The sequence below is a fragment of the Bufo bufo genome, chromosome 2 (genome assembly GCF_905171765.1).
Source record: "Bufo bufo chromosome 2, aBufBuf1.1, whole genome shotgun sequence".
Lineage (NCBI taxonomy): Eukaryota > Metazoa > Chordata > Amphibia > Anura > Bufonidae > Bufo > Bufo bufo.
This window is the reverse complement of record NC_053390.1, coordinates 291,898,097-291,925,058: the sequence shown is the minus strand read 5'-3', so window position 1 is coordinate 291,925,058 and position 26,962 is coordinate 291,898,097. Positions and strand designations below refer to the sequence as shown.

The 26,962-nt window shown below is 44.1% G+C and overlaps 1 protein-coding gene across 2 annotated transcripts in view; it reads left to right on the top strand.

The window, feature by feature from the left end:
- ARHGEF40 (Rho guanine nucleotide exchange factor 40) overlaps positions 1 to 26,962 on the top strand; it is a 198,545-nt gene that overhangs the window by 53,666 nt on the left and 117,917 nt on the right. The window contains exons 2-4 of one of the 2 annotated variants that reach the window (XM_040416739.1): positions 13,951 to 14,148; positions 14,266 to 15,985; positions 25,529 to 25,705. In XM_040416739.1, the coding sequence (XP_040272673.1) occupies positions 13,951 to 14,148; positions 14,266 to 15,985; positions 25,529 to 25,705 (2,095 nt within the window). Of the gene's footprint in view, positions 1 to 13,950; positions 14,149 to 14,265; positions 15,986 to 25,525; positions 25,706 to 26,962 lie in introns of both variants that reach the window. The other variant, XM_040416738.1, reaches the window with a different exon arrangement.

Below are 26,962 nucleotides of genomic sequence, written 5' to 3'. Positions count from 1 at the left end.
CAGCTGTCCGGGTGTCTGGTCTCAGACGATCATGGAGGTGAACATGCTGGATGTGGAGGTCCTGGGCTGATGTGGTTACATGTGGTCTGTGGTTGTGAGGCCGGTTGGATGTACTGCCAAATTCTTTGAAACGCCTTTGGAGATGGCTTATGGTAGAGAAATGAACATTCATTGCACAGGCAACAGCTCTGGTAAACATTCCTGCAGTCAGCATGCCAATTGCACGCTACCTCAAACGTTGCAACATCTGTGGCATTGTGCTGTGTGATCAAACTGCACATTTCAGAGTGGTCTTTTATTGTGGGCAGTCTAAGGCACACCTGTGCAATATTCATGCTGTCTAATCAGCACCTTGATATGCCACACCTTTGAGGTGAGATGGATTATCTCGGCAAAGGAGAAGTGCTCACTAACACAGATTTAGACAGATTTGTGAACAATATTTGACAGTAAAGGGTCTTTTGTGTATGTAGAAAATGTTTCAGATCTTTGAGTTCAGCTCATGCAAAATGGGAGCAAAACCGAAAGTGTCGCGTTTATATTTTTGTTCAGTGTATTTATAATAAAGTAATATTTAAGTGTTTTCATTTTCTTAATTCCCTTTTAAGAACCACTTTACGGTTCAATCATTATTTTATTGAAGCATAAAAGTATATATTACTACAAAACATATCAAATATATAGATATATAAAATGATATATGACCAGTTGCTGGCCACGTAAATGCCTCGGAGGTAGTACGGTATTAAGCAGGCCAAATTAACTGGAGAGCGGCGCCCAGGGATCTCCCTGCACTTACTATTATCCCTGGGCGCCGCTCCGTTCTCCCGGTATAGGCTCCGGTATCTTCATATTTTCGGCTCAACTTGGAGGAGCCTGCTCTTGTTCTCCTGGGCGTCTCCTTCTCCCAGGCTGGAGTGCTGGTCAATCGCAGCGCTCAGCTCATAGCCTGAGAGAAAAAAAACCTCTCAGGCTATGAGCTGAGCGCTGCGATTGGCCAGCACTCCAGCCTGGGAGAAGGAGACGCCCAGGAGAACAAGAGCAGGCTCCTCCAAGTTGAGCCGAAAATATGAAGATACCGGAGCCTATACCGGGAGAACGGAGCGGCGCCCAGGGATAATAGTAAGTGCAGGGAGATCCCTGGGCGCCGCTCTCCATGTCTGTATGCTTAGTTTTGATTTTTTTATTGTAGTGAAAGGTCCTCTTTAACCCCTTAAGGACACATGACGTATGGGTACGGCATGTTTCCCGAGTCCTTAAGGACACATGACGTACCGGTACGTCATGTGTTGTTCCGATCACTGCCGCCCGGCCGGCTGTGATCGGAACAAGGTGCCTGCTCAAATCATTGAGCAGGCACCTCGGCTAAATGCGCGGGGGGGTCCCGTGACCCCCCCATGTCCGCGATCGCAACAAACCGCAGGTCAATTCAGACCTGCGGTTTGTTGCGCTTTCTGCTGTTTCTGATCGCTGCGGTCCCTGACCGCGGCGATCAGAAACTTTAGTGTGCCGAAAATATATTTTTATCACCCCCCCCTGCACCTCTGAATGATTTTAGCCCGGTGGGAGGTGCAGGGGGGGTGTTGCGGGCGGTGGGGGCGGTGCGGGAGGCGGGCGGTGCGGCAGGCGGGATCGCGATCCCCCGCCCGCCTCCCATTGAATAATCGTTGGTGTAGAGTGGGTATACCAGGGTGCCAGCACATTGCTGACTCCCTGGTATAAACGGCTGACATCGGTGATGCGATGTCAGCCGTTTAACCCTTTCCATACAGCGGTCCGTACGGACCGCTGTATGGAAAAAGTTAACAGTAAGAGGGAGCTCCCTCCCTCTCCGATCGGGGGGCTGCTGTGCCTTTGCAGCCCCCCGATGGAGAGGGAGAGAGCTCCCAGACAGCCCCCCGCCAGATCCCATCCTTACCCTTCCCCGTCTGCGAAGTTCTGAGCAGACGGGGAAGGTTCCCATGGCAACAGGACGCCTCTCAGGCGTCCTGCTGTCCATGGTGCTGAACAGATCTGTGCTGAAAGCATAGATCTGTTCAGTGTAAGTAAAATACAGTACAGAACAATATATATTGTACTGTACTGTATTATACAGACATCAGACCCACTGGATCTTCAAGAACCAAGTGGATCTGGGTAAAAAAAAAAGTGAAAAAAAGTGAAAAAAAAGTAAAAATCCAAAAACACATTTATCACTGATTAAAAATTAAAAAAATAACATTCCCTACACATGTTTGGTATCGCCGCGTCCGTAACGACCTGATCTATAAAACGGTCATGTTACTTTACCCGAACGGTGAACGCCATAAAAATAAAAAATAAAAAACTATGATGAAATTGAAATTTTGCTCACCTTACTTCCCAAAAAAAGGTAATAAAAGTGATCAAAAAAGTCGCATGTACGCCAAAATTGTAGCAATCAAACCGTCATCTCATCCCGCAAAAAATGAGACCCTACTTAAGATAATCACCCAAAAACTGAAAAAACTATGGCTCTTAGACTATGGAGACACTAAAACATAATTTTTTTTGTTTCAAAAATGAAATCATTGTGTAAAACTTACATAAATAAAAAAAAAGTATACATATTAGGTATTGCCGCGTCCATATCGACCGACTCTATAAAAATATCACATGACCTAACCTCTCAGGTGACCACCGTAAAAAAAAAAAAAAAAAAACTGTGTAAAAAAAGCAATTTTTTGTCATCTTACATCACAAAAAGTGTAATAGCAAGCGATCAAAAAGTCATATGCACCCCAAAATAGTGCCAATCAAACCGTCATCTCCTCCCGCAAAAAATGAGACCCTACTTAAGATAATCGCCCAAAAACTGAAAAACTATGACTCTTAGACTATGGAGACACTAAAACTTTTTTTTGTTTTAAAAATGAAATCATTGGGTAAAACTTACATAAATTAAATAAATGTAATACATATTAGGTATCGCCGCGTCCGTGACAACCTGCTCTATGAAATTACCACATGATCTAACCTGTCAGATGAATGTTGTAAATAACAAAAAAAAAAAACGGTGCCAAAAAAGCTAATTCTTGTTACCTTGCCGCACAAAAAGTGTAATATAGAGCAACCAAAAATCATATGTACCCTAAACTAGTACCAACAATACTGCCACCCTATCCCGTAGTTTCTAAAATGGGGTCACTTTTCTGGAGTTTCTACTCTAGGGGTGCATCAGGGGGGCTTCAAATGGGACATGGTGTCAAAAAAACAGTCCAGCAAAACCTGCCTTCCAAAAACCGTATGGCATTCCTTTCCTTCTGCGCCCTGCCGTGTGCCCGTACAGCGGTTTACGACCACATATGGGGTGTTTCTGTAAACTACAGAATCAGGGCCATAAATAATGAGTTTTGTTTGGCTGTTAACCCTTGCTTTGTAACTGGAAAAAAAATATTAAAATGGAAAATCTGCCAAAAATGTGAAATTTTGAAATTGTGTCTCTATTTTCCATTAAATCTTGTGCAACACCTAAAGGGTTAACAAAGTTTGTAAAATCAGTTTTGAATACCTTGAGGGGTGTAGTTTCTTAGATGGGGTCACTTTTATGGAGTTTCTACTCTAGGGGTGCATCAAGGGGGCTTCAAATGGGACATGGTGTCAAAAAAACAGTCGGCGCACCTTTCACTCTACGCCCCGCTGTGTGACCGTACAGTAGTTTACGGCCACATATTGGGTGTTTCTGTAAATGGCAGAGTCAGGGCAATAAAGATACAGTCATGTTTGGCTGTTAACCCTTGCTTTGTTAGTGAAAAAAATGGGTTAAAATTGAAAATTAGGCAAAAAAATGAAATTCTCAAATTTCATCTCCATTTGCCAATAACTCTTGTGCAACACCTAAAGTGTTAACGACGTATGTAAAATCAGTTTTGAATACCTTGAGGGGTGTAGTTTCTTAGATGGGGTCACTTTTAGGGAGTTTCTCCTCTAGGGGTGCATCAGGGGGCTTCAAATGGGACATGGTGTAAATAAACCAGTCCATAAAAATCAGCCTACCAAAAACCAAACAGCGCACCTTTCACTCTACGCCCCGCTGTGAGGCCGTACAGTAGTTTACGGCCACATATTGGGTGTTTCTGTAAACAGCAGAGTCAGGGCAATAAAGATACTGTCTTGTTTGGCTGTTAACCCTTGCTTTGTTAGTGGAAAAAATGGGTTAAAATGAAAAATTAGACAAAAAAATCAAATTCTCAAATTTCCTCCCCATTTGCCAATAACTCTTGTGCAACACCTAAAGGGTTAACAATGTATGCAAAATCAGTTTTGAATACCTTGAGGGGTGTAGTTTCTTAGATGGGGTCATTTTTGGGTGGTTTCTATTATGTAAGCCTCGCAAAGTGACTTCAAACCTGAACTGGTCCCTAAAAATTGAGTTTTTGTAAATTTCGGAAAAATTTCAAGATTTGCTTCTAAACTTCTAAGCCTTATAACATCCCCAAAAAATAAAATATCATTCCCAAAACAATTCAAGCATGAAGTAGACATATGGGGAATGTAAAGTCATCACAATTTTTTGGGGTATTACTATGTATTACAGAAGTAGAGAAACTGAAACTTTGAAATTTGCAAATTTTTCCAAATTTTTGGTAAATTAGGTATTTTTTTGTGCAAAAAAAATAATTTTTTTGACTTCATTTTACCAGTGTCATGAAGTACAATATGTGACGAAAAAACAATCTCAGAATGGCCTGGATAAGTCAAAGCGTTTTAAAGTTATTAGCACTTAAAGTGACACTGGTCAGATTTCCAAAAAATGGCCTGGTCCTTAAGGTGAAAATGAGCCCGGTCCTTAAGGGGTTAATATGTAGTTCTACCTCAGCGTGTCATCCGTATTCCATGTACACTGCTAACCTGAAAAAGGGATTTCCAGAGAGTCTCCTATGAATGGTCAGTGAAGATTGATGCAACACGGATGCCATCCAGGTTCTAGTCAGTAGTTTTTGCCGAATCTTAGAATCGAATGGCCATGATGGGTCCACTCGACGGGCCAAAGTAGTGGATGTCTCTTTGCTTTTTCTGATCTGCAGATAAACACTGTAGTGTAAATGGATGAGTTAAAGTTAAGTAGATCCAGGCCTTATGCCTTGTTCACATTTCCATGTCCATTTGACGTGGTGTTTCATCCATGAAGGATCAGTGCGTCCGTTTTTTGTCCTCCATGTGTCATCTGTATTCCTCGGACACTGCTCAGCTGAAAATTTATTGTTAGAGCATCTCCTACCAATGGTCCATGAAGATCATTGATAGAACACAGATGCCATCCATGTTGTGTCAGTGGTTTTTACGGATCCATAGACTTTAAAGGGCATGTTCATTCTGCATAACAGACCAATGTAGCACATGTCCTTGTGAGTTTTCAACTGACTTATGGTCAGTGAAAAACTACTGATATGTGAACAAACACATTAAAATCAATGGGTATGTGTGCTGTCTGTGGAAAATGTGAATGTGAATGAGGCCTTCCGTCATACGCAATAGCTGGTTGGCAGATCCTGACTTTGATATGATGTGTGTGACTGTGGCCATCTTCATTGCAAGCTTCCCACTCCCTGCCTCAGCCCTACAATACCACCTAGGGAGCACCCCTGCCATTGCCCCGTGTGTTTTTTTCTATGGGCCCAGTTTTGATGATTTATGTGTTCCATATTTTTTGCTTTTTATTAATATAAATTAAATCTTACCGCCTTATGTGAATTGTACTTGTAGCATGGTTTGTCCCTATCCTTAGTATTGGTATTACAGTGATATTCAGCATCCTTCTGTCATATGTGAACCTGTATCTGGTGACTGAATCCAGAATTGGAGTCCTCTGTTCTACTCTGTGGTTATTACTGGAGCGCCCCTGCAGCAGTATAATAATACCTTCACTGACATAAGCGATTGTTCTTACAGGTTTTGTAAGAGTCTACATTATAGGAAACCTGGCTGAGGCCCAGATGTTACTAGCATTAGGAAACCCATTCTTCCTCCTATTGGCAAGGGATCCCAGAAGTGTCAACAAGAGAAAGCTTGACAGGCGTTTTTCTGTTTCGTCTTTTTGGATATGTTCCTGAATTTGGGGACATAGAATAGGAGGGCAAATGGACCTATTTAAGTGGTATTCAGGTTACAAATTTTTCCCTATTCATTGGATAGGAGAGAACTATTAAATAGGTGGGGGTTCGACTGCTGAGGGTCTCATCGATCATGAGAACAGGCAGTTTTGTGTCCCCCTTTATGAATGACCATGCTGCTTCATTCACACTCAGTGGGACTCCTGGATATAGCTGGACACAGGACTATAGAGTCCTATAAAGATGAATGGAAGTGTCACCCCTTCCATGGCTATGGGGATGCACAGCAGAGTGGTCAGAGCCAGACCGATATAACAGTTCTCGCCTTCCAGTGTCATATTGTACTTATAAAAACCCTGTTCACACACTGCAGCACACTGATGGAGATGCAGTCTACTAGAGCCGGCTGTGTGTCTTTTTGTAGCCGTGTCGTGCTTTATCCGTGGGATTGGGTTTCTCCTCCCTCTGACTTTAATTGGCATTGACGTTTTTATACGTGTTAGCAGTGTCGGACTGGGGTGCCTAGGGCCCACCGTACGGATACATTCAAATATAATAAATAATCTAACAAGTTTTTTATATGAACACAGGCTGGTTGAGGTGCTGTACATTGAATATATGTCTGTAGTGCAGTAAGTCTCCTGTGCTATGTGCCACTTGTGCAGGGGGTGGGAGACTAGGGGCCCACCGGGGGATTCCCCTGTACCCCTGTGGGCCAGTCCGAGCCTGCGTGTTAGGGTACGTTCACATGAGACATAAATGTTACAGATTTTCTGCTGAGGATTTGCAGTAATAGCAATGTGGAGATTTTAAGAAATCTCATCCACGCACACGAAAAAAAAATCTGCATCATAGATTGACCTGAACGTGTGCATTTACCCTTACCATGCCTAGGGTCAAATCTGTGAAAAATCTGCAGTAGAAATTTGACCCAAGAGGAAAACATGGCTGTGATTGTAAGGGTAGGCTCACAGTTGTGTTTCTAAATCCGGCATTCTCTTCCGGTAGCCTGTTCCTGCATAAATGTGTGCTGTCGGCCAGACAATAACGGCTGCATGCTGCTCTATTTGTCAGACACCCGCCATTTATGCCACTGGATCCCAATATAGTCAATTGGCATCCAGCGGTGAATAGTAGAATCCGGCTGTTCCCTGCCAGATCTGATCAGGTTACTGGAGATGTGAACAAGCCCTAACAGAAGAGTGGTAGGTTCTGCAGGAGTATTTGCCGCCTTTTACGTAGTGTGGTCAATAGAAGAACACTAGAGAATACAGTCCTAACGTGTCCCTTCTGCTCATTGACGGATATGTAATGTCTAGTGGGGACTTTCACTCACAGTGCTGAAAGCAAAGATGGGTGAGAGATCTGAATCTGTCTCTTCTCAATTTTGGCTCGCAGCATTTTTGTTTTTTAAGTTCACTTCAGTTCCGTTCAGTAGTTTGCTGAAACTTGGACAAAAGCAAGATATTTTTTGGCGGAGATATGACAGGAAACAGCTGGGTCGGCAGGGAGAGATTGAGACACCAGTGTAACAGCAGACTGAGTATGATCCTGTCTAAATATACAAAATCCCGTTACCATGGCCTCACACACAAGTCCTCCCGCACATGGAAGATCCAGTTACACCAAACTCTGAGGTTTCTGTATAAACTAAACTCCATCACAAGACCTCATTGTTACACAACTCTGCGTGCGCAGCTTACAATAGGCCTAGGTTCACACATGTTTTTTTTCGAGGCAGAAATATTGTGATAAGTTCTATCCGTGTCCATCCATATTCTTGCACCAGAGCACTATATGGCAACATACAGGTACATAATAGGAAACGGTGAGGAATTTGTGTATGCCTACAGGCTTTCTACTCATGGCTTTGCTAATCATTTCCAAAAACAAATGACTAGAAGATTCTAGCAGGTTTATACATTCAATGGCTTCTTTGCAGTTCTGAGGCTGGCATCCTGGAGGGCACTTTATCAGCATTCTCCTTTGCATTTAGTCAAGCTTAAAGTGGTATTCCTTTACACATGGGTTCAGAGGTAGCAAAAATAAAAACCCACCCCCCATTGCTGCTGTTTGGCCGCTGCTTCTGTCCCCACTTCTGGCCATTTTTGTTCTTTCTTTTTTTTTTTTTTTTTCTTGTGTTTTTCTTTTATATTTTTCTCTCAGAAAAACTGACAAATAAGCAGAACATCTCATAGGAATCCAAAACTCTACATATGCACTCCATTTTGTTTCCATTTAGTTGAAATGTTATTAGTCTAAAGTAAGAACTGCGATAAAATCCTAGCAGAGAGTACACCCAATCTATAGACCATTAGTGTCCGACTTACTGCATGTCCTAGAAGCTGTTGGCCCAGTGGGCGCATTTATTAAGACCAGCATTTTACACGCTGGGCTTAAAGGTGTTTTCAGGATGTATAATGTTATCAATACTTGATCGTGGGGGTGGCACACCTGCCAATCCACTGTTTGAAGAGGCCAAGGCACTCTGGTGAACGCCGCAACCTCCTTGCAGCTTATCAAGCACATCCTCTTCAAAGGGCTGACCAGTGGCAGTGCCAGGAGTCAGACCCCCAGTGATCAGATATTGATGACCTATCCTAATATAATCTATGCCCTGCTGGGTCAGATATACTACAGTTATTAAGAGGCACACACCTCTTAATAAGTGTGCCACATCTGCGCTGTACAGTGTTATCACTCACATCGATCCCTATTCTATTAATATGTTTTTGGACTGTGGGAGGAAACAGGAGTACCTGGGGGAAGAATATACACAGGGAGAACATACAAACTCCATGCACATGTTGCCCTTGGCCAGTTTCAAACTGAGGACCCCAGTGCTGCAAGGTACCAGTGCTAACCACTGAGCCACCGTTAATAATAATAAACTTATGAATGTAAATGCAATGAAAATTACATGAAATTCATAGGGGGTAATTTATCAAAGAGAAATACGCCTAACTTAGTTGTATTTCTGGTGCAGATTGCGGTGCAATCTGCAACTTTTCCCTGCTCAAGCAAGGTCTAAAAAAGGGGGGGTGCAGGGACGGAGAAGGGCCGTCAGGTCTGTCTCATGTACCATTTTCCACGTCTGTTTTAGGCGTAGAAAATTGTCTAAATGTAAGGCAGCTAGGAGGCTGTCTTACATTTAGAAGTGGTGGAGTGGTTATGGAGAGGCCTGCACCTCATCATAACTCAGCCGGATCCAACACCAGGTATAGGGGTAATTAAGACCGGCATCTAAAACGGCAATGTTCACCATAGTGTTTCATGCCAGCCCAAAAAAAAAAAAAAGCGGCATAATGCTATGATGAGTTTTAGTTTGTACAGTATGTATAATTTCTCCATATAGTGTATGTTTTCATAGAAAGGTCACCATATGTAGACAAGTATTGGGACATACATGTCTACATACATTCCAAAAACCGTATGGCATTCCTTTCCTTCTGCTCCCTGCCTTGTGCCCGTACAGCGGTTTACGACCACATATGGGGTGTTTCTGTAAACTACAGAATCAGGGCCATAAATAATGAGTTTTGTTTGGCTGTTAATCCTTGCTTTGTAACTGGAAAAAAAATATTAAAATGGAAAATCTGCCAAAAAAGTGAAATTTTGAAATTGTATCTCTATTTTCCATTAAATCTTGTGCAACACCTAAATGGTTAACAAAGTTTGTAAAATCAGTTTTGAATACCTTGAGGGGTGTAGTTTCTTAGATGGGGTCACTTTTATGGAGTTTCTACTCTAGGGGTTAATCAGGGGGGCTTCAAATGGGACATGGTGTCAAAAAACCAGTCCAGCAAAATCTGGCTTCCAAAAACCATACGGCGCACCTTTCCCTCTACGCCCTACTGTGTGCCCGTACAGTAGTTTACGGCCACATATGGGGTGTTTCTGTAAACGGCAGAGTCAGGGCAATAAAGATACAGTCTTGTTTGGCTGTTAACCCTTGCTTTGTTAGTGGAAAAAATGGGTTAAAATGGAAAACTAGGCAAAAAAATTAAATTCTCAAATTTCATCCCCATTTGCCAATAACTCTTGTGCAACACCTAAAGGGTTAACGAAGTTTGTAAAATCAGTTTTGAATACCTTGAGGGGTGTAGTTTATAGAATGGGGTCATTTTTGGGCGGTTTCTATTATGTAAGCCTCGCAAAGTGACTTCAGACCTGTAGTGGTCCCTAAAAATTGGGTTTTTGTAAATTTCTGAAAAATTTCAAGATTTGCTTCTAAACTTCTAAGCCTTGTAACATCCCCAAAAAATAAAATATCATTCCCAAAATGCTACAAACATGAAGTAAACATATGGGGAATGTAAAGTCATCACAATTTTTGGGGGTATTACTATGTATTACAGAAGTAGAGAAACTGAAACTTTGAAATTTGCTAATTTTTCAAAATTTTTGGTAAATCTGGTATTTTGTTATGGAAAAAAATTAACTTTTTTGACCCAATTTTAGCAGTGTCATGAAGTACAATATGTGACGAAAAAACAATCTCAGAACGGCCTGGGTAAGTCAAAGCGTTTTAAAGTTATCAGCACTTAAAGTGACACTGGTCAGATTTGCAAAAAATGGCCAAGTCCTTAAGGTTAAATAGGGCTGAGTCCTTAAGGGGTTAAACATAAGCAACAAAGTGTCAGACTACGTAAAGCCAAGTGCTAAGGTGCATAATAAATAAAAGTAGGCAACACTCTTCTGACTCAATAACTACACAGTACAAACCTCCTCTGTAGTGTTGAGCGAACTTGGGTTTTTAGTTTGGCGTCCAAGGTTCGGGTTATCGAAGAATCCAGTTATGGATTCCGCTAACACGGACCATAACGGAATTCTATGTCATATGGATTCCGCTACCACGGACCATAACGGAATTCTATGTCATATGGATTCCGTTACCACGGACCATAACGGAGTTCTATGTCATATGGATTCCACTACCACGGACCATAACGGAATTCTATGTCATATGGATTCCGCTACCACGGACCATAACGGAATTCTGTGTCGGTATGTACCACGGAAGGCTATAAGAGGCATTCCGTATTGTATTCCGTCATAATAGAAGTCTATGGCCAGCATATAATGTAATGCAATACGGAATGCCTCTTATAGGCTTCCATGGTGCATGCCGTCATAGAATTCCGTTATGGTCCCTGGTAGCGGAATCCATAACGGAATTCTTCAATAACCTGAACCTTGTACACCGAACTAAAAACACAAGTTCGCTCAACACCACTCCTCTGGCATTAATAAAAACTGTGCTCCAGGAGCTTCGTGGAATGAGTTTTTCTTTGGCTGAACAAGCCTTACATCACCAAACACAATGGCAAGCATTGGATGGAGTGATGTAAAGTCTACCTCCACTGGAGTCTGGGGTAGTAGAAATGTGTCCTGTGATGTATCATGCCTCTTGAATGTCAGGAGAACGTTACCTGCCTGACTGCATTGTGCCAACTGTAAAGTTTGGGAGAGGAGAGATAATGCTATAGGGTTGTTTTGTGGGGTTGCCCTAGATCCCTTAGTTGTAGTGAAAGGAAATCATAATGCTTAAGGATACCAAGACATTTTGGACGGTTTTAAGCCTACAGTTTTGGGTAGACGCTTTTCTGTTCCAGGATGACTGTGCCCCAGTGCACAAAGCTTGGTCCATAAAGGAATGGTCAGATGAGTTTGGTGTGGAAGAACTTGACTGGCCGCACAGAGCCTTGACTTCAGTCCCATCAAACACCTTTGGGATAAACCAGAACAGAGATTGTGAGCCAGACCATTTATAACATCAGTGTCTGACCTCACAAATTATTCTTCTGGATGAATGGACAAAAATTCCCACAGACACACTCCAAAATCTTTTAGGAAGTCCTTCCAGAAGAGTGGAAGTTTTTTTTAGCTGCAAAAGGGGATACCAACTCCATATTATGCCTATGGCTTTAGAATGGGGAGCCATAAAAGCTTGTGTAGTTGTAATATGTACTTATGTCTATATAGTGTATACGGTATCTGTGCATTAGGAAATTGTAAAAGAATATTCAAACTTACCGTTCATATGTTTTTTTTCTCCAGCAATGTATAGCAAGGAAAGTAGGAAATACTAGATTGGCAAATAATATGCTTTAATATGTGAAAATAGTATGAAATGAGGCCCACTGAAATACATTAAATCATTAAGAACCATGAAAACAGTGTAAAATCTTGAACGGTCACAGTTGACGTATGGTTTAATGATTCTGAGCTTTTGGTAAAGAAAGGCTTTGTTCAGAAACAGCAGCGGCATTGTTATAACACATTTACATATCCCTGGTATTTCATGAAGGTTCAGACGTTCAGACATTTTCCAGCAAGAACAGAGCTGTCGCCCACTCAGATAAGCACGATGGGAAGCCATCAAATTATTGGAAAAATGTCATTTAGATTGTGTACAGTGGTCAGCTGTAGAGAAAAAAGTTTCCAACGTATCTTGACCGAAGTCCTTGGGACTGATACGCCAGTCAATAAACACTACCACAGATGGCCACGACATACTAATTCTGTAGGAAAAGTTGACTGATGGCTTTTATGCGTTAATGGTCAGTTTACATCATCGATAAACAGTATTTTTGTTGTTGGTTGTTTTAGTTTTATCTGTAGGATCACTCATGGCTCTATGTATCGTACCGAAATAATTGTTTTGTGTAGACATGTCTTATGCCTCTTTCACACCACATTTTCTTTTTATTTTCTGTTACATGTATCAACAATTTTAACTCGGAAACCTTATTAAAAAAAGATACATAGGCTTCTAAGAAGAAGCCAAAAGTGCATATTTTCTGTCTAGTCTGCATTCCTGTTTAGTTTTTGTTTTTTAACTGGTTGGAAAAGTGCAGATATCTGCAGTATTCCATCCAGCAAAAAAAATGGATGCTGCTCTTTCTTTGGTTTGGCATAAAAATAGTTTAAAACCTTTAGGAGGATCCATGAAAATTTGCATAGTTTCCAATTTTTTTTCCATTTGGTAAAAACAAAGCCTCCCACTCACACATCTCTTGTTCAAAAATTCAACCAATAATAGCTCACACAATCCAAACCACTTTTTCCCCATAGTTTTCTTCTTTACAGGTAAAAATTTAAAAAGAGATGTCCCTGCTCCTCTCACCTCTTTTTCTTCTACAGAATAAACCTCCAGCATCTAGTGTCCTCCACAGAATGTTTAACTGTCATGTTTTCATAAAAAATCTATTTTAGCATATGCTATTGCTGCTGCAGCATTATGCATAAAGCAATCTTTAGTTTCTTCACATACCACTCTTTTCCTTGAGTTTTTCCCTTAGCTGTTTTAACCTCTACAATATGAGGATCTTCTCAAGATGGCTCCTCTACCAGTTCTCTGAGGCCAAAACAGCTTTCCCTCACTTCCCATACACACTTGCTGTAGCCAGCAGCTCCCTGCCAGCCAATCAGATTGGATTACTGAGACACGCCTCCTCACTCTGAAGCCTAATACAGGCATACAGTGTGGAGGACTGCCCCTCTGTCTTCTGTTTACACTAAAGGGAAGACAGACAAGCCCTAGCAACAATCTTTTAAGGGACTAGTGGAAAGGGACAGGGGACATTAATGAAAGCTGTTATTATAAGGTAGTTACAGATCTTTTGACAGTCATTGACAGACTAACTCAGGTATACATGCCTAGCTCTAATAAACTAGCAAATAAAAAAAAATATGACAGTTACACTTTATTTACCTGTATGTTTATTACTTTGCTATTTATCTTAATATCAAAGCAGGATATATTCCACGAATGTAGTGAACACTAACACATGTGATGGTTCGATTTTTTTTTTATTGTTTAGCATTTTAGACGTGTATGCAGGATGATATGAAGAACCAAATGTATGTTTTTCAGACCCCTCAGTCTGTGGAGGATTGCCTACAGAGTACACTGTCATCCCTTTACCCTCCATTTGAGGTGACAGCACCCACCCTCCTAACCCAAGTGTTTTCTGTGCTAGAGAAGACATATCGTGAGGACTCCCTGAGATATACTTTGGAATTTCTCATACCAGCCAAGAGAATCCTGCAGACTGTGCAGCACCAGGCATGCGTAAGTGTGTGTTTTTGACCCCTATTGTGAACGACCATGTTATGTTTATATTTTATCTTTCTTACTTTCTAGCAAACGATGTGTAATTACAATTATGTCTTGTCCTTTGTTTTCTAGTCGCAATACAGTGGATTTCTCTTTTTTCATGAAGGCTGGCCACTCTGTCTTGGTGAGAAGGTCCTCATTCAGCTGTCATCTCTTCCATGGCACTTTTTAAAGCCTGGAGATTTTTACTTGCAAGTGGTGCCATATTTGGAATGTTCTCCCAGACTTGTGCTGAAGTGCCTTTCTCAGGATGGCAGTGGTGTACAAGAGATTGTGGTACCTGAGTCCTCCCACTCATTTCTATTTTCTGCTGAATGGCTTAACAGCATTAATAAAGACCGTAGCTCAGTCCGCCTTGAGAACTGTTTAGCTGCTGTAGAGGAAAAAGTCCTTCGACTACCATGGTCAGAAGTAATCTATCCTCGTTTCATCCATAAGGATGGATTTATTGTTGGGAGGAAATGTCCCCCAGGTCCTCTAATGCCACCTCTGGAGTTTCGAAGTCCTGGTGATGGAGGCATTACCATTGGAGAAGTGCTTGATCCCAAAGTTAATTCCCATTTGCCACTGTCAGATATTCAAGAAGATATTCATAGCTGGAGAGTTGGTGCTGCTTCACCGCCCATGTTGGATTCTCTCTCTGGCTCTGCTGCAGACTGTGTAGAAGGAGAATATGTAGAATTAAGTCCCCCCAATACTGGCATAGTTAGCAAAGATGACAGTCCCAGGGATACATGGCTGTCAAGAGCAAAGACTGCTCCAAGTAGAAAAGGTAAAAAGAAAGCTCCAGAAGCATGGCTCCACCAAAGGAAGCCTGGAAAGGTAGGTTCATTGAGCACTTTAAAAGGAAGGTCTGAAGAGGTATGGGAAAGTAGATCCCACACAGAAGATTCTGGAGAGCAAACAAAATCTTCAACTGAGGTTAAAAGTTACTGGGATGTCGATACATCAAACTATTCTGCTGAAAGTGATGTGTTAGCTCAATGGAGAAAAGGTTTGGATCTTCTTCAGAGACATGAGAGAGATTTATTTTCAGGGAGACAATTATGGGAATCACCTGAAATTCAGGTAAGAAATGCCAAGGACTGTAATGTGGAACAAAGGGAAATATCTTGGCAAGCCAAGGGAACTGCAAAGAAAAGTAGTTCTCATGAATTTGACAATTTATCAAATTCACTAAAAGGTTTCTCTTTAAATGTGGATATGAATAAAGAAACAGAGAACGTGCTTTCCACTTGTGACATTACTACAGACTGCCAGAACATTTTCTCAGAAGCCAGCATAGATCCATCTAAAGAAGAAAAATGTAATGACCATATAGATGAATGTCAAAATGACTGTCAACTGGACAATTTAAAACAAGCACTTAAAGAAAGTCAACAACCAATGGATAGCGAAAATGAAATTTGTCCTTTAAGAGGATCTTCAGTGACCAGAACAGGCAGAACCTGGGCAGATGGTCAAGAAGTGTCAGCATTTGAAGGTGATGCTGTTGAGGACATGCAAGTGCTATCTGTTGAGGCAAAAGAACACCATGAAAAAGTAAAGCATCCTGCTTGGCAGCAGATCAGCGAATTGTCTCAGAAGACAGGAAGAGGGCGAAGAAAAAAGAGGAACAAGAGGGGTAGGGGACCTATGAGGACAGAGGCAAGAAAAGGAGCTCCTAATGTTAAGCAGACCAAGTCTAGTGGCAAGGAAGAAGAAAATAATCCTCATATCACCTCCCAAGATGAAGTGGACATCAGCAGAATTGGTCAGGAGACAAATGAACAAAGATTGACTGCAGAGTTAGGTACAGTATATTGGCTTATATTTTTAATGCCCTACGATAAATGAAACAAATGCATATCACAATTTTCCGGAACTATAGATAATAATGTGAATGGTAGTGCAATGGTATTACCTCTATAAGCAATTCACAGCTGAAGGTTACAAAAGCATCCCTGGTATAAACAATTTTCACTATACATTACTAGCAATGTGATTTTTCAGCATTTTTTCAAGAATAGTTCAGGTTTCTTTCAATGCATAGTCATACATATTTTATGTTTTTTTTTAGGATCTTTAAAGGAGTTTTCTAGGGGTTTAATATTGATGGCCTATCCTCATCATAGGTCATCAATATCTGACCACCACCACCAATCATCTTCATAGGCCGATGATGTCATATTCATTGGTCACATGGCCTAGGTGTAGTTCAACCTTGTTCAAATGAATGGACCTAGGCTGCAATACCAAGCACAGCCACTGCAACAATGAACAGCGCTTTGCTTGGTATGCTGTGAAGAGGCACGGAGCTGATCCTTGGCAGTGTTGGACCACCACCAATCATACTAATGACCTATCCTGAGGATAGGTCATCAATATTTTCCTCCTAGAAAACGCCTTTAAGCTTATAAAATTCCTTTTAAATATTTTAGCTATATTTCTCGCTTGTATCATTGGGGGACACAGGACCGTGGGTATAGCTGCTTGCTGCCACTAGGAGGCGACACTAGGCTGAAAAGTGATAATTCCTCCCCTGCCGGCTATACCCCCTCTAGCCTGGAGAGAGCACATCAGTTTTTAGCTTAGTGTCGTAGGAGGCAGACCTCCCTGCTCAGCAGGGTGGCTCTTTTGATTTTCTTCATTTTGTTATTTTTCACAGATTTCCTGGATGGGGCACAGGAACGCTTGCGTCCCTGTCTCCCTGGGAGGCTGGCCGGTGTTGCTTGCTTCACCGCCCTGCCTCCCCCAAGAAGACAAAGCAGACCAGGGCAGCCTCACTCCCCTGCTTCCCGCCAGCAGGAGGGCCACCTCCTCTCCAGCCCTTCTCTGCCCGGACCCCTGATGCCTGGTGCCAGCGGTCGTGGGGTGGCCCTGCTGGTACAAGACTAAGGGCGAAGACCACAGATGAAGACAGGTGAGTATTACTGTACCTCCCTGTCACACCATGGCCCTTTCTTATGGAGGCTGCGAGTCCTCCACCAGTCGCCGCATATCACCTCATAAATCGGGTAATGAAGGGGTTAATCCCGAACCCGGCGGCGGCATTTTAGATTCTTCCTCCCCACCCCCCTCCAATCTAACATATCGGGCAGGGGACATTCAGAAACTGGCGCCGCTGCACTCCATTCCGTGCCCCCCTTTTCTCAGACCGACCGGGTGGGCTCCCCGGTCGGCCAAGCACTGCGCCTTTTTAGGCAGATATAATCTTGGGCGCCTGCTAGTGCCGTTCGGGGTACCTCCGTTTCCCGGCGGCGGAGCGCAGATCCTAGTCGGCTGGGCACCACAAAATCTAGGCCCCGGCTTTATTCGGGCCTTCCGATTTCTTTCCGGCCGCGCTGTTTTTTCTCCCAACTTCACCTCAGGTACGGAGGGGCGGGTCCATATTCTGGCGCGAATTCTGCCCGGGAGCCAGCTGGCTCCGCCCCGGTCCTTGGACATTAACCCTTCCTACCCAGCCACATCTTTGAATCCGGTGACCAGATTACCCTTACCCTAGGTCTCTATCTGCAGGCACAATGTGCCTTAATATTGCAGTATGCAGCCTTTCCTACTCCTTGTCCATTTGAGGTTAGGTCCTCAACTGAATAAATAAAAAAAAAAGTGCGCCCATACAGGTCCTGCCCTCCTCACAGACTGAGCTCTCTATGCCCAGGGCCTGTACCCAATCCCGGACAGTGGAGAATTTCTCACAGTTCCCAACCCACCCTCCGGGGCCGTTGATAATGCTCCAACTGTGCAAAATCCAGTGGAGTACATCTGAAGGATTCCCAATCCACCTTACGGGCAGTTTTGGTTGATAGTGCTCCACTCGGGCAAAGCCAGTGGAGTACGTATGAAGGGTTCCCAATCCGCCCTCCGGGGCCATTTGGTCGATAATGCTCCACCTGCGCAAAGCCAGTGGAGTACATCTGAAGGATTCCCAATCCGTCCTCCGGGCCGTTTGGTTGATAATGCTCCACCTGCAAAAATTCAGTGGAGTATATCTGAAGGTTTCCCAATCCGCCCTCTGAGGCGTTTGGTTGATAGGGCTCCAACTGTGCAAATCCAGTGGAGTACATCTGAAGGATTCCCAATCCGCCCTCCAGGCCGTTTGGTGGATAATGCTCCACCTGCAAAAATTCAGTGGAGTATATCTGAAGGTTTCCCAATCCGCCCTCTGAGGCCGTTTGATTGATAGGGCTCCACCTGCGCAAAGCCGGTGCAGGACAACTGAAATTTTCAAGACCTCTGGAAATTCCCAATCCACCCTCCTGGGTCGTTTGGTTGATAAATCTCCATCTGCGCAATCCAGTAAGTGGACCTTTAGGAGTTCCATTCCACCCCCGGGGTAGTTTGGTTGTTTTATCAATACCGGCTCGGCCTGCAACAGCCATGGACTAGAGGCTGAGAGGTGGAACTGCGCACGAGCGGGCCACAGCAGGTCATATTTCCTCCTGGCTCACCTTCTCACTCCCACGATCACGCAAACCCCCCCCCCCCCCCCCCGGAGGGGTTAGTTCTGGGGGGGGGGTTCAGTTATTCAGACTCTGACATGAATCCTGTTCAATCTTCCAAGATTACGGTACTGGTGTATACATTACCCCCTTCCTTAGGCAGTATTTGCACTACTACTGGTTACAGTACTTACCTTTATTTCCTTCCTTAGGTGGACTGACCGCACTAGCACTGGTCTCAATGCCAGCCATAGGCGTCCCCAGCTCCGTAGGTGGCGGAATTGCTGTTCCACTGGGCACAGTACTGTCTGTATGTATTAGTCTCTTGTATAGGTAGCATTATGGCATTCTCACTGCCGTTGCAGTGTTTATGTATACATTGTCTCCTTACTTGGGTGAAGTAATGGACACTTCCCGCCGGGTACTGAACTCGTTCCTGCAGTATGCGTTACCCCCTTCGATAGATGAGGTACTTGCACTACCCCAGATTACAGTACTTGCTGAGTATGTTACTTCCTGTCGTAGGTCGAGTGATTGCTCTGCCACTGAGTGCAGTGCTTACCGTAGTCATCCCCCCCTTCCTCCATAGGTGGGGTAATTACACTTCTGCGGATTGTGTTTCTGACTATCGCGCTACCCCCTTCCTTAACCAGAGGATCGCACTACCACTGGATGCTATTCCATCAGTCATTTGCCATCACATGCTTCCTGTGGCATTACCCTTTACAAATGTTCCTTTACGGGGGAATCACTAGCATTTTTTGCTTGCTATAATTTAACTATGCCACAACACTAGATGCCTGGTTTTCTTCAAAGTGGTCCGTGACAACAGTCGGTACCGCTTGTACCTGGTACTCTCCATCTAGTGGCATATGGATACGGCCAGGGGATTCTATGGCTACTTCCAGATTGTATCCTTCTGTTCTTCCGGCACGGGTTGGGGGCACGAAAATGTCGACCTTTGTGCTCTCAGGGGGGTCACCCAGCAACACTTATGGGTCCTAGAGACCCCCCATCCCCATGGGCATCCACCGTTCAGGTCAGTCACATTATCCAGAATGCTGTGATTACGATCCAGCAAGCAGAGTATTCCACTGACTATGGATTCTTGTTCACCACTCTTCCTTATCTAGGTGAGGGTGTTATGCTAGCACTCTGCAGTGACCACTACAAGGGGCCTTTCCTTCGCATGGAAAGTCTTCACGCTAGAGCTAGATGATCGTAATCGCTGTAGTGGGGCAGCCCCTTCAGGTAGGGGTTCTACCCGACCACTGCTTCGGCGGTTGCTCTTGTTCAGCGCCCTTTTCATTTTACGCTGGTGGAGCATGCGGTAGCTCCTACTGCACAAAGGGTGTTTGCGTCACCATTATATGCTAGGTTTCCTGCTGCACAGCTTTTTCGTCAGGTGACTGATTCGTCTGACACTGCAATCGGTGACCTCTACGGTGTGGCCTCCTCCTCTGCTGGAGTATGGCGTTAGCATTACTCTTGTGGCTTCCCTTGGGTGGCCTCATCTTCAGGCAGAGTATTGCATTACCCATAGATTCTGTAGAGCGTCAGTCTCAGAGGCAATGGACTTTAGCTCTGGCTTCTTTCTGGTTTACACCACCTATGAGTGCCTGTTGCTCTGGCAACTGTTGTCCTTCTGTCGTCAGCTCAGGTGTGGCGATGGAGTGATTGCCATTGCTGATCAGCACCTACCTTCAAGTGCGTTCTACTGGGTAGCTTAGTCCCTGTGGCACTCGTCAACCACTAGGTTGTCGTTATAAGTGGGACTTGGATTTTTAATGGTTGATGCTGTGACACCATCGGTGCTACCTCTCTTCTGATATGAATAATGTCTACGTCACCTCAAGCCAACGGTGGTCATTCTTTCACTACTCATTCCAGTGGTGGACTGAGAGTCTCCCCTGACGGCTAGAGCGTGTGTCTGTCACGCCCTTTCACTACAGGTAAGGGTTTCGTCCCTTGGAGGGAACACACTTTTCCTTCCCTGTCCCTCCTCGAGTTGGATAACTGTTCGCCTTCTCCTCTGTCTAGCTGTCCAGTAGCCATGGGTCGTACGACTCTGGAAGCCCATTTCCATTTTTTTCCACACCCCAGGGTTCCTCGGGTACGGTGGAGGTGTTGGACGTCGTATTCGCACCCCACCCGGTAAGAGTATTTCTCTCATTGGTCTACCAATATTCCGCTTCCTAGAGAGCGTTCTCTTGGCCAGAGGAGGATCCGGCGGACCTGGAGTTTAGTTCTACTCCCACAGTTTGCGGCCAGGAGCCAGCGTTTTGGTGGCATTTTTCGGAGTTCGTACTTGTTCGTACTTGTTCGTACTTTTTTTCTTTTAGCAGGAACATAAGGCAGTGCTCCGCCCAGTATCCTCTTTCTTTGCAGGAGGTAGTCACCATTCCACGTCCTCACAGACATGGATTTCTTTTCTTTCTCCCTTGCATTCTACAGACCGAGCTCTTTTTCAGCCAGGTGATTTGGCCTCCAAGGTTTGCTTGTCCGTGACTAGCGCTTCCGCTGTACGGACTTTTACCAATTTTTTCCTGGAGGTCCTTGTCAAAGCTGACTGCCTCCAAGTGCTGTTTTCCAGCTGCTCGGGTGTTCCGCTCCCGGGGTAAGGCATTGCTCGCTGAGTCTTGGCCCACCCGACCAGCGGCCTGCGTTTCTCGGGTTCATCTCCGTCATGCAGCAGCTTTCCAGTTGTAGAAGGCGGAGTCTTGGTCTTCTGGGCACTCGTTCACCAAGTTTTGCCGGGTGTCTTCCTATGGGCGGCTGCTGCTCCAGGCAGCAAGGTCTTGCAGGCGGCAGTGGGTTACGCGTCCTCGAAGTCGTTTTTTTTCCATGGGCATGTGGTTTGTTACCCTCCCCGTGGACTGCTTTAGGACGTCCCATGGTCCTGTGTCCCCCAATGATACAAGCGAGAAAATGAGATTTTTGTGAAACTCACCTGTAAAATCTCTTTCTCGCTTAGCTCCCACCCAGTAATTTCTGTTTGCCGTAAATGCTGGCGTTGAGGAGCCGGTATGGCCCTCAGTTCTGGTTCGATCCGACTGGCATTGGTCAGTTTTTGGTTGTTTACCGTATGTTTTTTTTTCTCATACTCCTATTGCTTGGGCACAAACTGATGTGCTCTCTCCAGGCTGGAGGGGGTATAGCCGGCAGGGGAGGAGTTATCACTTTTCAGCCTAGTGTCGCCTCCTAGTGGCAGCAAGCAGCTATACCCACGGTCCTGTGTCCCCCAATAAACTAAGCGAGAAAGAGATTTTACAGGTGAGTTTCACAAAAATCTTTTTTTATTCTGGTAATAATATAATACTAGGCCGAAATATACCTTTTTGTCTATTGTCTACTATACATTTTTATTTAGTATATGTCCAAGTAAAAAGGTCTTGGCCAACAGTATGATTGCTTGGGCAGCCAGCTAAAGCCTGTCCCGTAAATATATTATGACACAAGCTTCAGAGACAAGGTGGAGGGTGGTTTATCAAGCCCTGCACTCCAGAATTATGACCTCCAAAAGTAGCAAATTAAGGCTTTGTAACTTTTTGGGCGTACTTGTGCAAAAATTGTACTCTTTTCCATTTTTACACCACTCTGTCCAATTTTGAAAAGTTGTGGGAAAGTGGGCATGGATAGCCTGTCAAGCTGATTTAAAGCGAAGCAACTTTATTCTTCCCTCACTGAGAGCATCAAAACGTAATGACAGGTATGCGGATTTCAGCAGTGTGTCAATCATGAGCTAAAAATAAGTGGTTGCCAAGAATCATGATCATCACAGCTGTTGTGTAACAGGAAGCCGGCGGTGCGCTCCCTCCTTGCAGCACTGCCGGCGTCCAGCTGATAGAGAAGGAGGAGGAGCCGGCGTCAGACACGGCCAGCGTCCTCATCTCCCTGGTAACAAGGGGGTGGGGAGGACCCGGCGGCGCACGCTTCCTCAGCATGGCCGGCGTCTTCCATCCCTTAAGCAACGAGCAGGGGGCGGGGACGAGTGCCGACGGATATGAGTCGGTGCTCAGGGTTTTGGCTGGGGCTGACGCAGAGTCACGTGATTCTGGCCACGTCATGTGACCATTCAGTCTGGCCTATTTAACAGGCAACTTTCTGGTCACAAGTTGCCTGTGATTGGTCTTACTACTCACTAGCGTTTTCCTGCATGTGTGATTTTGTGAACTCTACCTCGGCTTGTATTTGACTCCTGATCTTGTGTAATCCCTTCGTACTGACGTGATCTCCCGGCTCCTGACCTTAATTTGTATTTGACCTTGATCCTGTGTTATTCCTTCGTACTGACGGGACCTCCTGGCACTTGACCTCGGCTTCCATTGTGTTTTGATTTTGCTTACGGTTTGTTATTTGCTTGTTTAGTTTCTACCCAGCCTAGTAGCTTACCTTTCTGTCTTAGTCTCTTGTTTACTTTCACCTTGTTCCCTTCCTGTAGGCCCCTGCACATACTTAAGCCAGGGACTGCCGTCCATTTGTGCACCATCAGTTAGGACGGACCGTGCAAGTAGGTAGGGATAGTGGTGTGGGTGGAGCTCAGGGCTGCACTTTTTTCCAATCCGTTTGTGACACGTTGCCTGGAAAAGAGTCAGGACTGTCTGAGAAGAGTCATGGTTATTCATGAGATATGGCTGTCCACGTGCCGATGATTGGCTTCTTCTTAGTTTTCTCCCTAGGAGAAAACTGCCAATCATCTACAGGTTTACGAATGTGGGAGTGCGTGAAATCGGCACCCAGGGATATCCTGAAACCTCTTGGCGCAAAACACAACCACAATTGGATATAGCAATTTCTCTTTATTTGTGACCTCTATGACAAGACGTTTCAGAATGTAAAATTCCTTCGTCATTAGAAGTTCATTGCTTAAAACTTATCTTTTTCCCCTCGGTAGAATTTTGCTTTCCCTGGCTGGGCGCCATTTCTAGCTCAGGCAGAGCGATGCAGGTGCCGCAACCGTCTCAGCGCCTGCATCGCTTTGCCGGAGCTAGAACCGGCACCCAGTCAGGAAAAGCAAAACTCTACAGAGGGGAAAAGACAGAAGTTTTATACGATGAACTTCTAAATACTTGATAGAGTTTTACACTCCGAAACGCGTCATCTCAAATAAAGAGGAATTGCTATATCCAGTTGTTGTCATGTTTTGCTCCAAGAGGTTTCGAGATATCGCTGGGTGCTGATCTCTCACACCCCCACATTCGTATAGTTTGTTCTCCTCCAGAAGGTTAGCTTCCCCTTGAGCTGAGGATCTGATGCAGAAATTGTCACAATCTGACTCCAGCATAGGGGTGGAGTAGAAAATGGAGTAACAGCCAAAGACACAAGTGTTAGACATAAAGAGGCACCAAATTTATCAAACTTGATGGAACATTAAATAAATTAGGTGCAAATTATGGCAATGCAGACTACTGCAAAAATGACTTTAAAAGTTCCCCTCATGAGAAATCTCTCCCATGGTCCTTAATGAGTTAAATGTCATTTGTAGGGAAAACAGATTTAGGCCCCATTCACACGTCCGCAAAGGGTCCGCACCCGTTCCGCAATTTTGCGGATGGGTTCGGACCCATTCATTCTCTATGGGCCCGGACGTGAAGCGGAGAGCACACTATGTGCTCTCCGCTTCCGCATTTGCGGAGTGCGGCCCCGAACTTCCGGGTTTCGGCCCCGAACTTTCCGTCCGCAGCTCCACAAAAGATAGATCATGTCCTATTCTTGTCCGCAGCTGCGGACAAGAATAGGAATTTCTATAGGGGGTGCCGGCCGGGTGTGTTGCGGATCCGCAACACACCACGGACGTGTGAATGGACCCTTAAGCTGGTCGTACGTATGAAATTAAAATCAGCTGAAATGGGCAATTTTATTTGTCAATTTGTAACTCCAATTGCAAAAAAGTTGGGGAGTTGTGTAAAATGTAAATGAAGAGAATGCAATGATTTGTAAATCTCACAGACCCATAATTTATTAACAATAGATCATAGGCCACATATCAAGTGTTGAAAGTGAGACATTTTACCATCCTATGAATAAAGATTAGCTCATTTAGAACTTTATGGCAACAACACATCTCATAAAAGTTGGGACAGGGCCATGTCTAACATTACCCCCTCTTATTTTAACAAGGTCTGTAGACATCCCTGCATTAGATGGTCAGCCGGTCCTACTAAAATTGGTGAATTTGTCTGATATTCATCTAAAGTGTATGGCCATCTTAACGGGGATTTCTGGGATTACTATGAATCAGAAGGAATAGCTGTCAGTGGACAGCCATCTAATATGTATGGCCATCTTTATTGTTGACATATACAAATGGTTATTGGTACTATACACCAACCTACGGTATAATACTGCCACACGCAAATTCGTGAAGCGTTCCATATTTTTTTATGTCACTTTGCAATCATCACTGGAGTGCTGTCTGAATATGTGATATGCTTTGAAGAAGTCTGATCCTAAGGTGGAGAAGGGATCTAAAAGGGACATGCACCCAGGAAAAGCCATACAATTGATGAGTGCTGTGACCCCCCTTGCTAAAATAATACTGCCACACGTCACATACAAAAGCTCTTAAACCCCTTTCTCCATAAACCAGACTGGTTGGGAAGCACATACATGTAAACATGTTCTTGTTAATGAAGATCCCACTGAATGGTAGCCTAAGCTGACACACAGATGTACATTGCACGTGCCATTAGGTTACAGTTTACCAGATATGGTACTGTCTTAAATGGCAGACTGTTTTCCCTTAGGAGGTTTCCAGCCCACCAGTGAAAACAAAGAGAAAGAGTGTAAAATGGGAGCAAGGCCAAATGAACATGCTAATGAAATAAGACCTTTTTGTTCTGAATTACGGGTTCAGCGTTTGTTCACTTTTTGCAGTTATTTTACAACTGTTGACATCTTTGTTATATTAGTAGAAAACGTTTCTGCGTGTGGCATTGAACCTGAAGAACCACCTTCTTCGCCAAAAACGGAACTAGATGCATCTCTTCCTCAGAAGCCTTTGCTGCAATCATCTCCTATTGTAGATTTCAACCACCTCCATCGAGAGGTAAACTGGGACATACTGGAATCTGGAGTCATCTGCCTGCCTGGTGAGAATACATATTAAATGTAATATTTCTTTTCTAATATAATACATTTTACATTTAAAACAGGATAAAAAAAACCGAGTACAGAAAGTCATTCTGGCCCATAGTATCCAATCAGATTGCAGCTTTCATTTTCACAATTGCAGATTTTAAAATGAAAGCCGTGACCTAATTGGTTGTTAGGAGCAGCAGTGACTACAGTATGTCTACTGAAAGGTGATGGGCACCTACATAATAGTTTTACCTGCTTGTACAAGCAGATAATGTGATCATTTCAGGCTACTTTCACAACTGCGTTTAGGTCGGATCCGTCTGGTATCTGCACAGACGGATCCGCACCTATAATGCAAACGCTTAGATCCGTTCAGAACGGATCCGTTTGCATTACTATGAACAAAAAAAAAAAAAGGCAGAGGGTATAAGAACAGATCATCAAGCACTTCTGTTCTAGTTAATGGAAGTGGTGGACACTGGTGGCAATAATATGAATATTCCATCACTATCTGTGGTTAAAAGGATTTTCTGAGATTTTGATACTGATGACCTATCTGATGGATGGGTCATCAGTATCTAATCAGTTGTTTGAGAAGGCACCGACACTGCCTTCTCACAGCTTACCAAGCACAGCACCATACATTGTATAGCGGCTGTGTTTGGTATTGCGCTGAACCCCATTTACTTCAATGGGGCTGAGCTGCGCCTAGGTCATGTGACCAATAAACGTGTCATCACTAGCCTGCGGTGCTACTGCGAGCATTGCTGCCTTCTGAAACAGCTGATCGACGGGGGTGCCGGGTGTCGGACCCCCACTGATCAGATATTGATGACCTATCCACAGGCAGGGGCGTAACTACCATATGAGGCCCAGGGCAAGAGGGGGCCCAGTTGGAATCATCCCCCTTTTTACTGGGGGTTAAAACTTGGTCAGGACACTACCCTCTAAAGGAACAAATGAAGCAGTGGAAAAAATAGCCCAAGGGTCATTGAAAGGGGTTTAGACAGAAACCCTTCTGTCCTGTGTGGGGGGGCCTGGTTTGATCCTTGCTATGGGGCCCTTACTTCTCTATGTACACCACTTTCCAGAGGATAGGTCATCAGTATCATAATCTCGGAAAACCCTTTTAACCAACCTTCGAAAGTTTTCTTTATATTTTTTAAGTCTTTAACTTCTGAACTAGTTACATCAAATAAGAGCACAAATGAGGATTCTGCATAAAAAGGAATAAGTGTATATCTTGAATAAGCTTTCTGGGACAACTC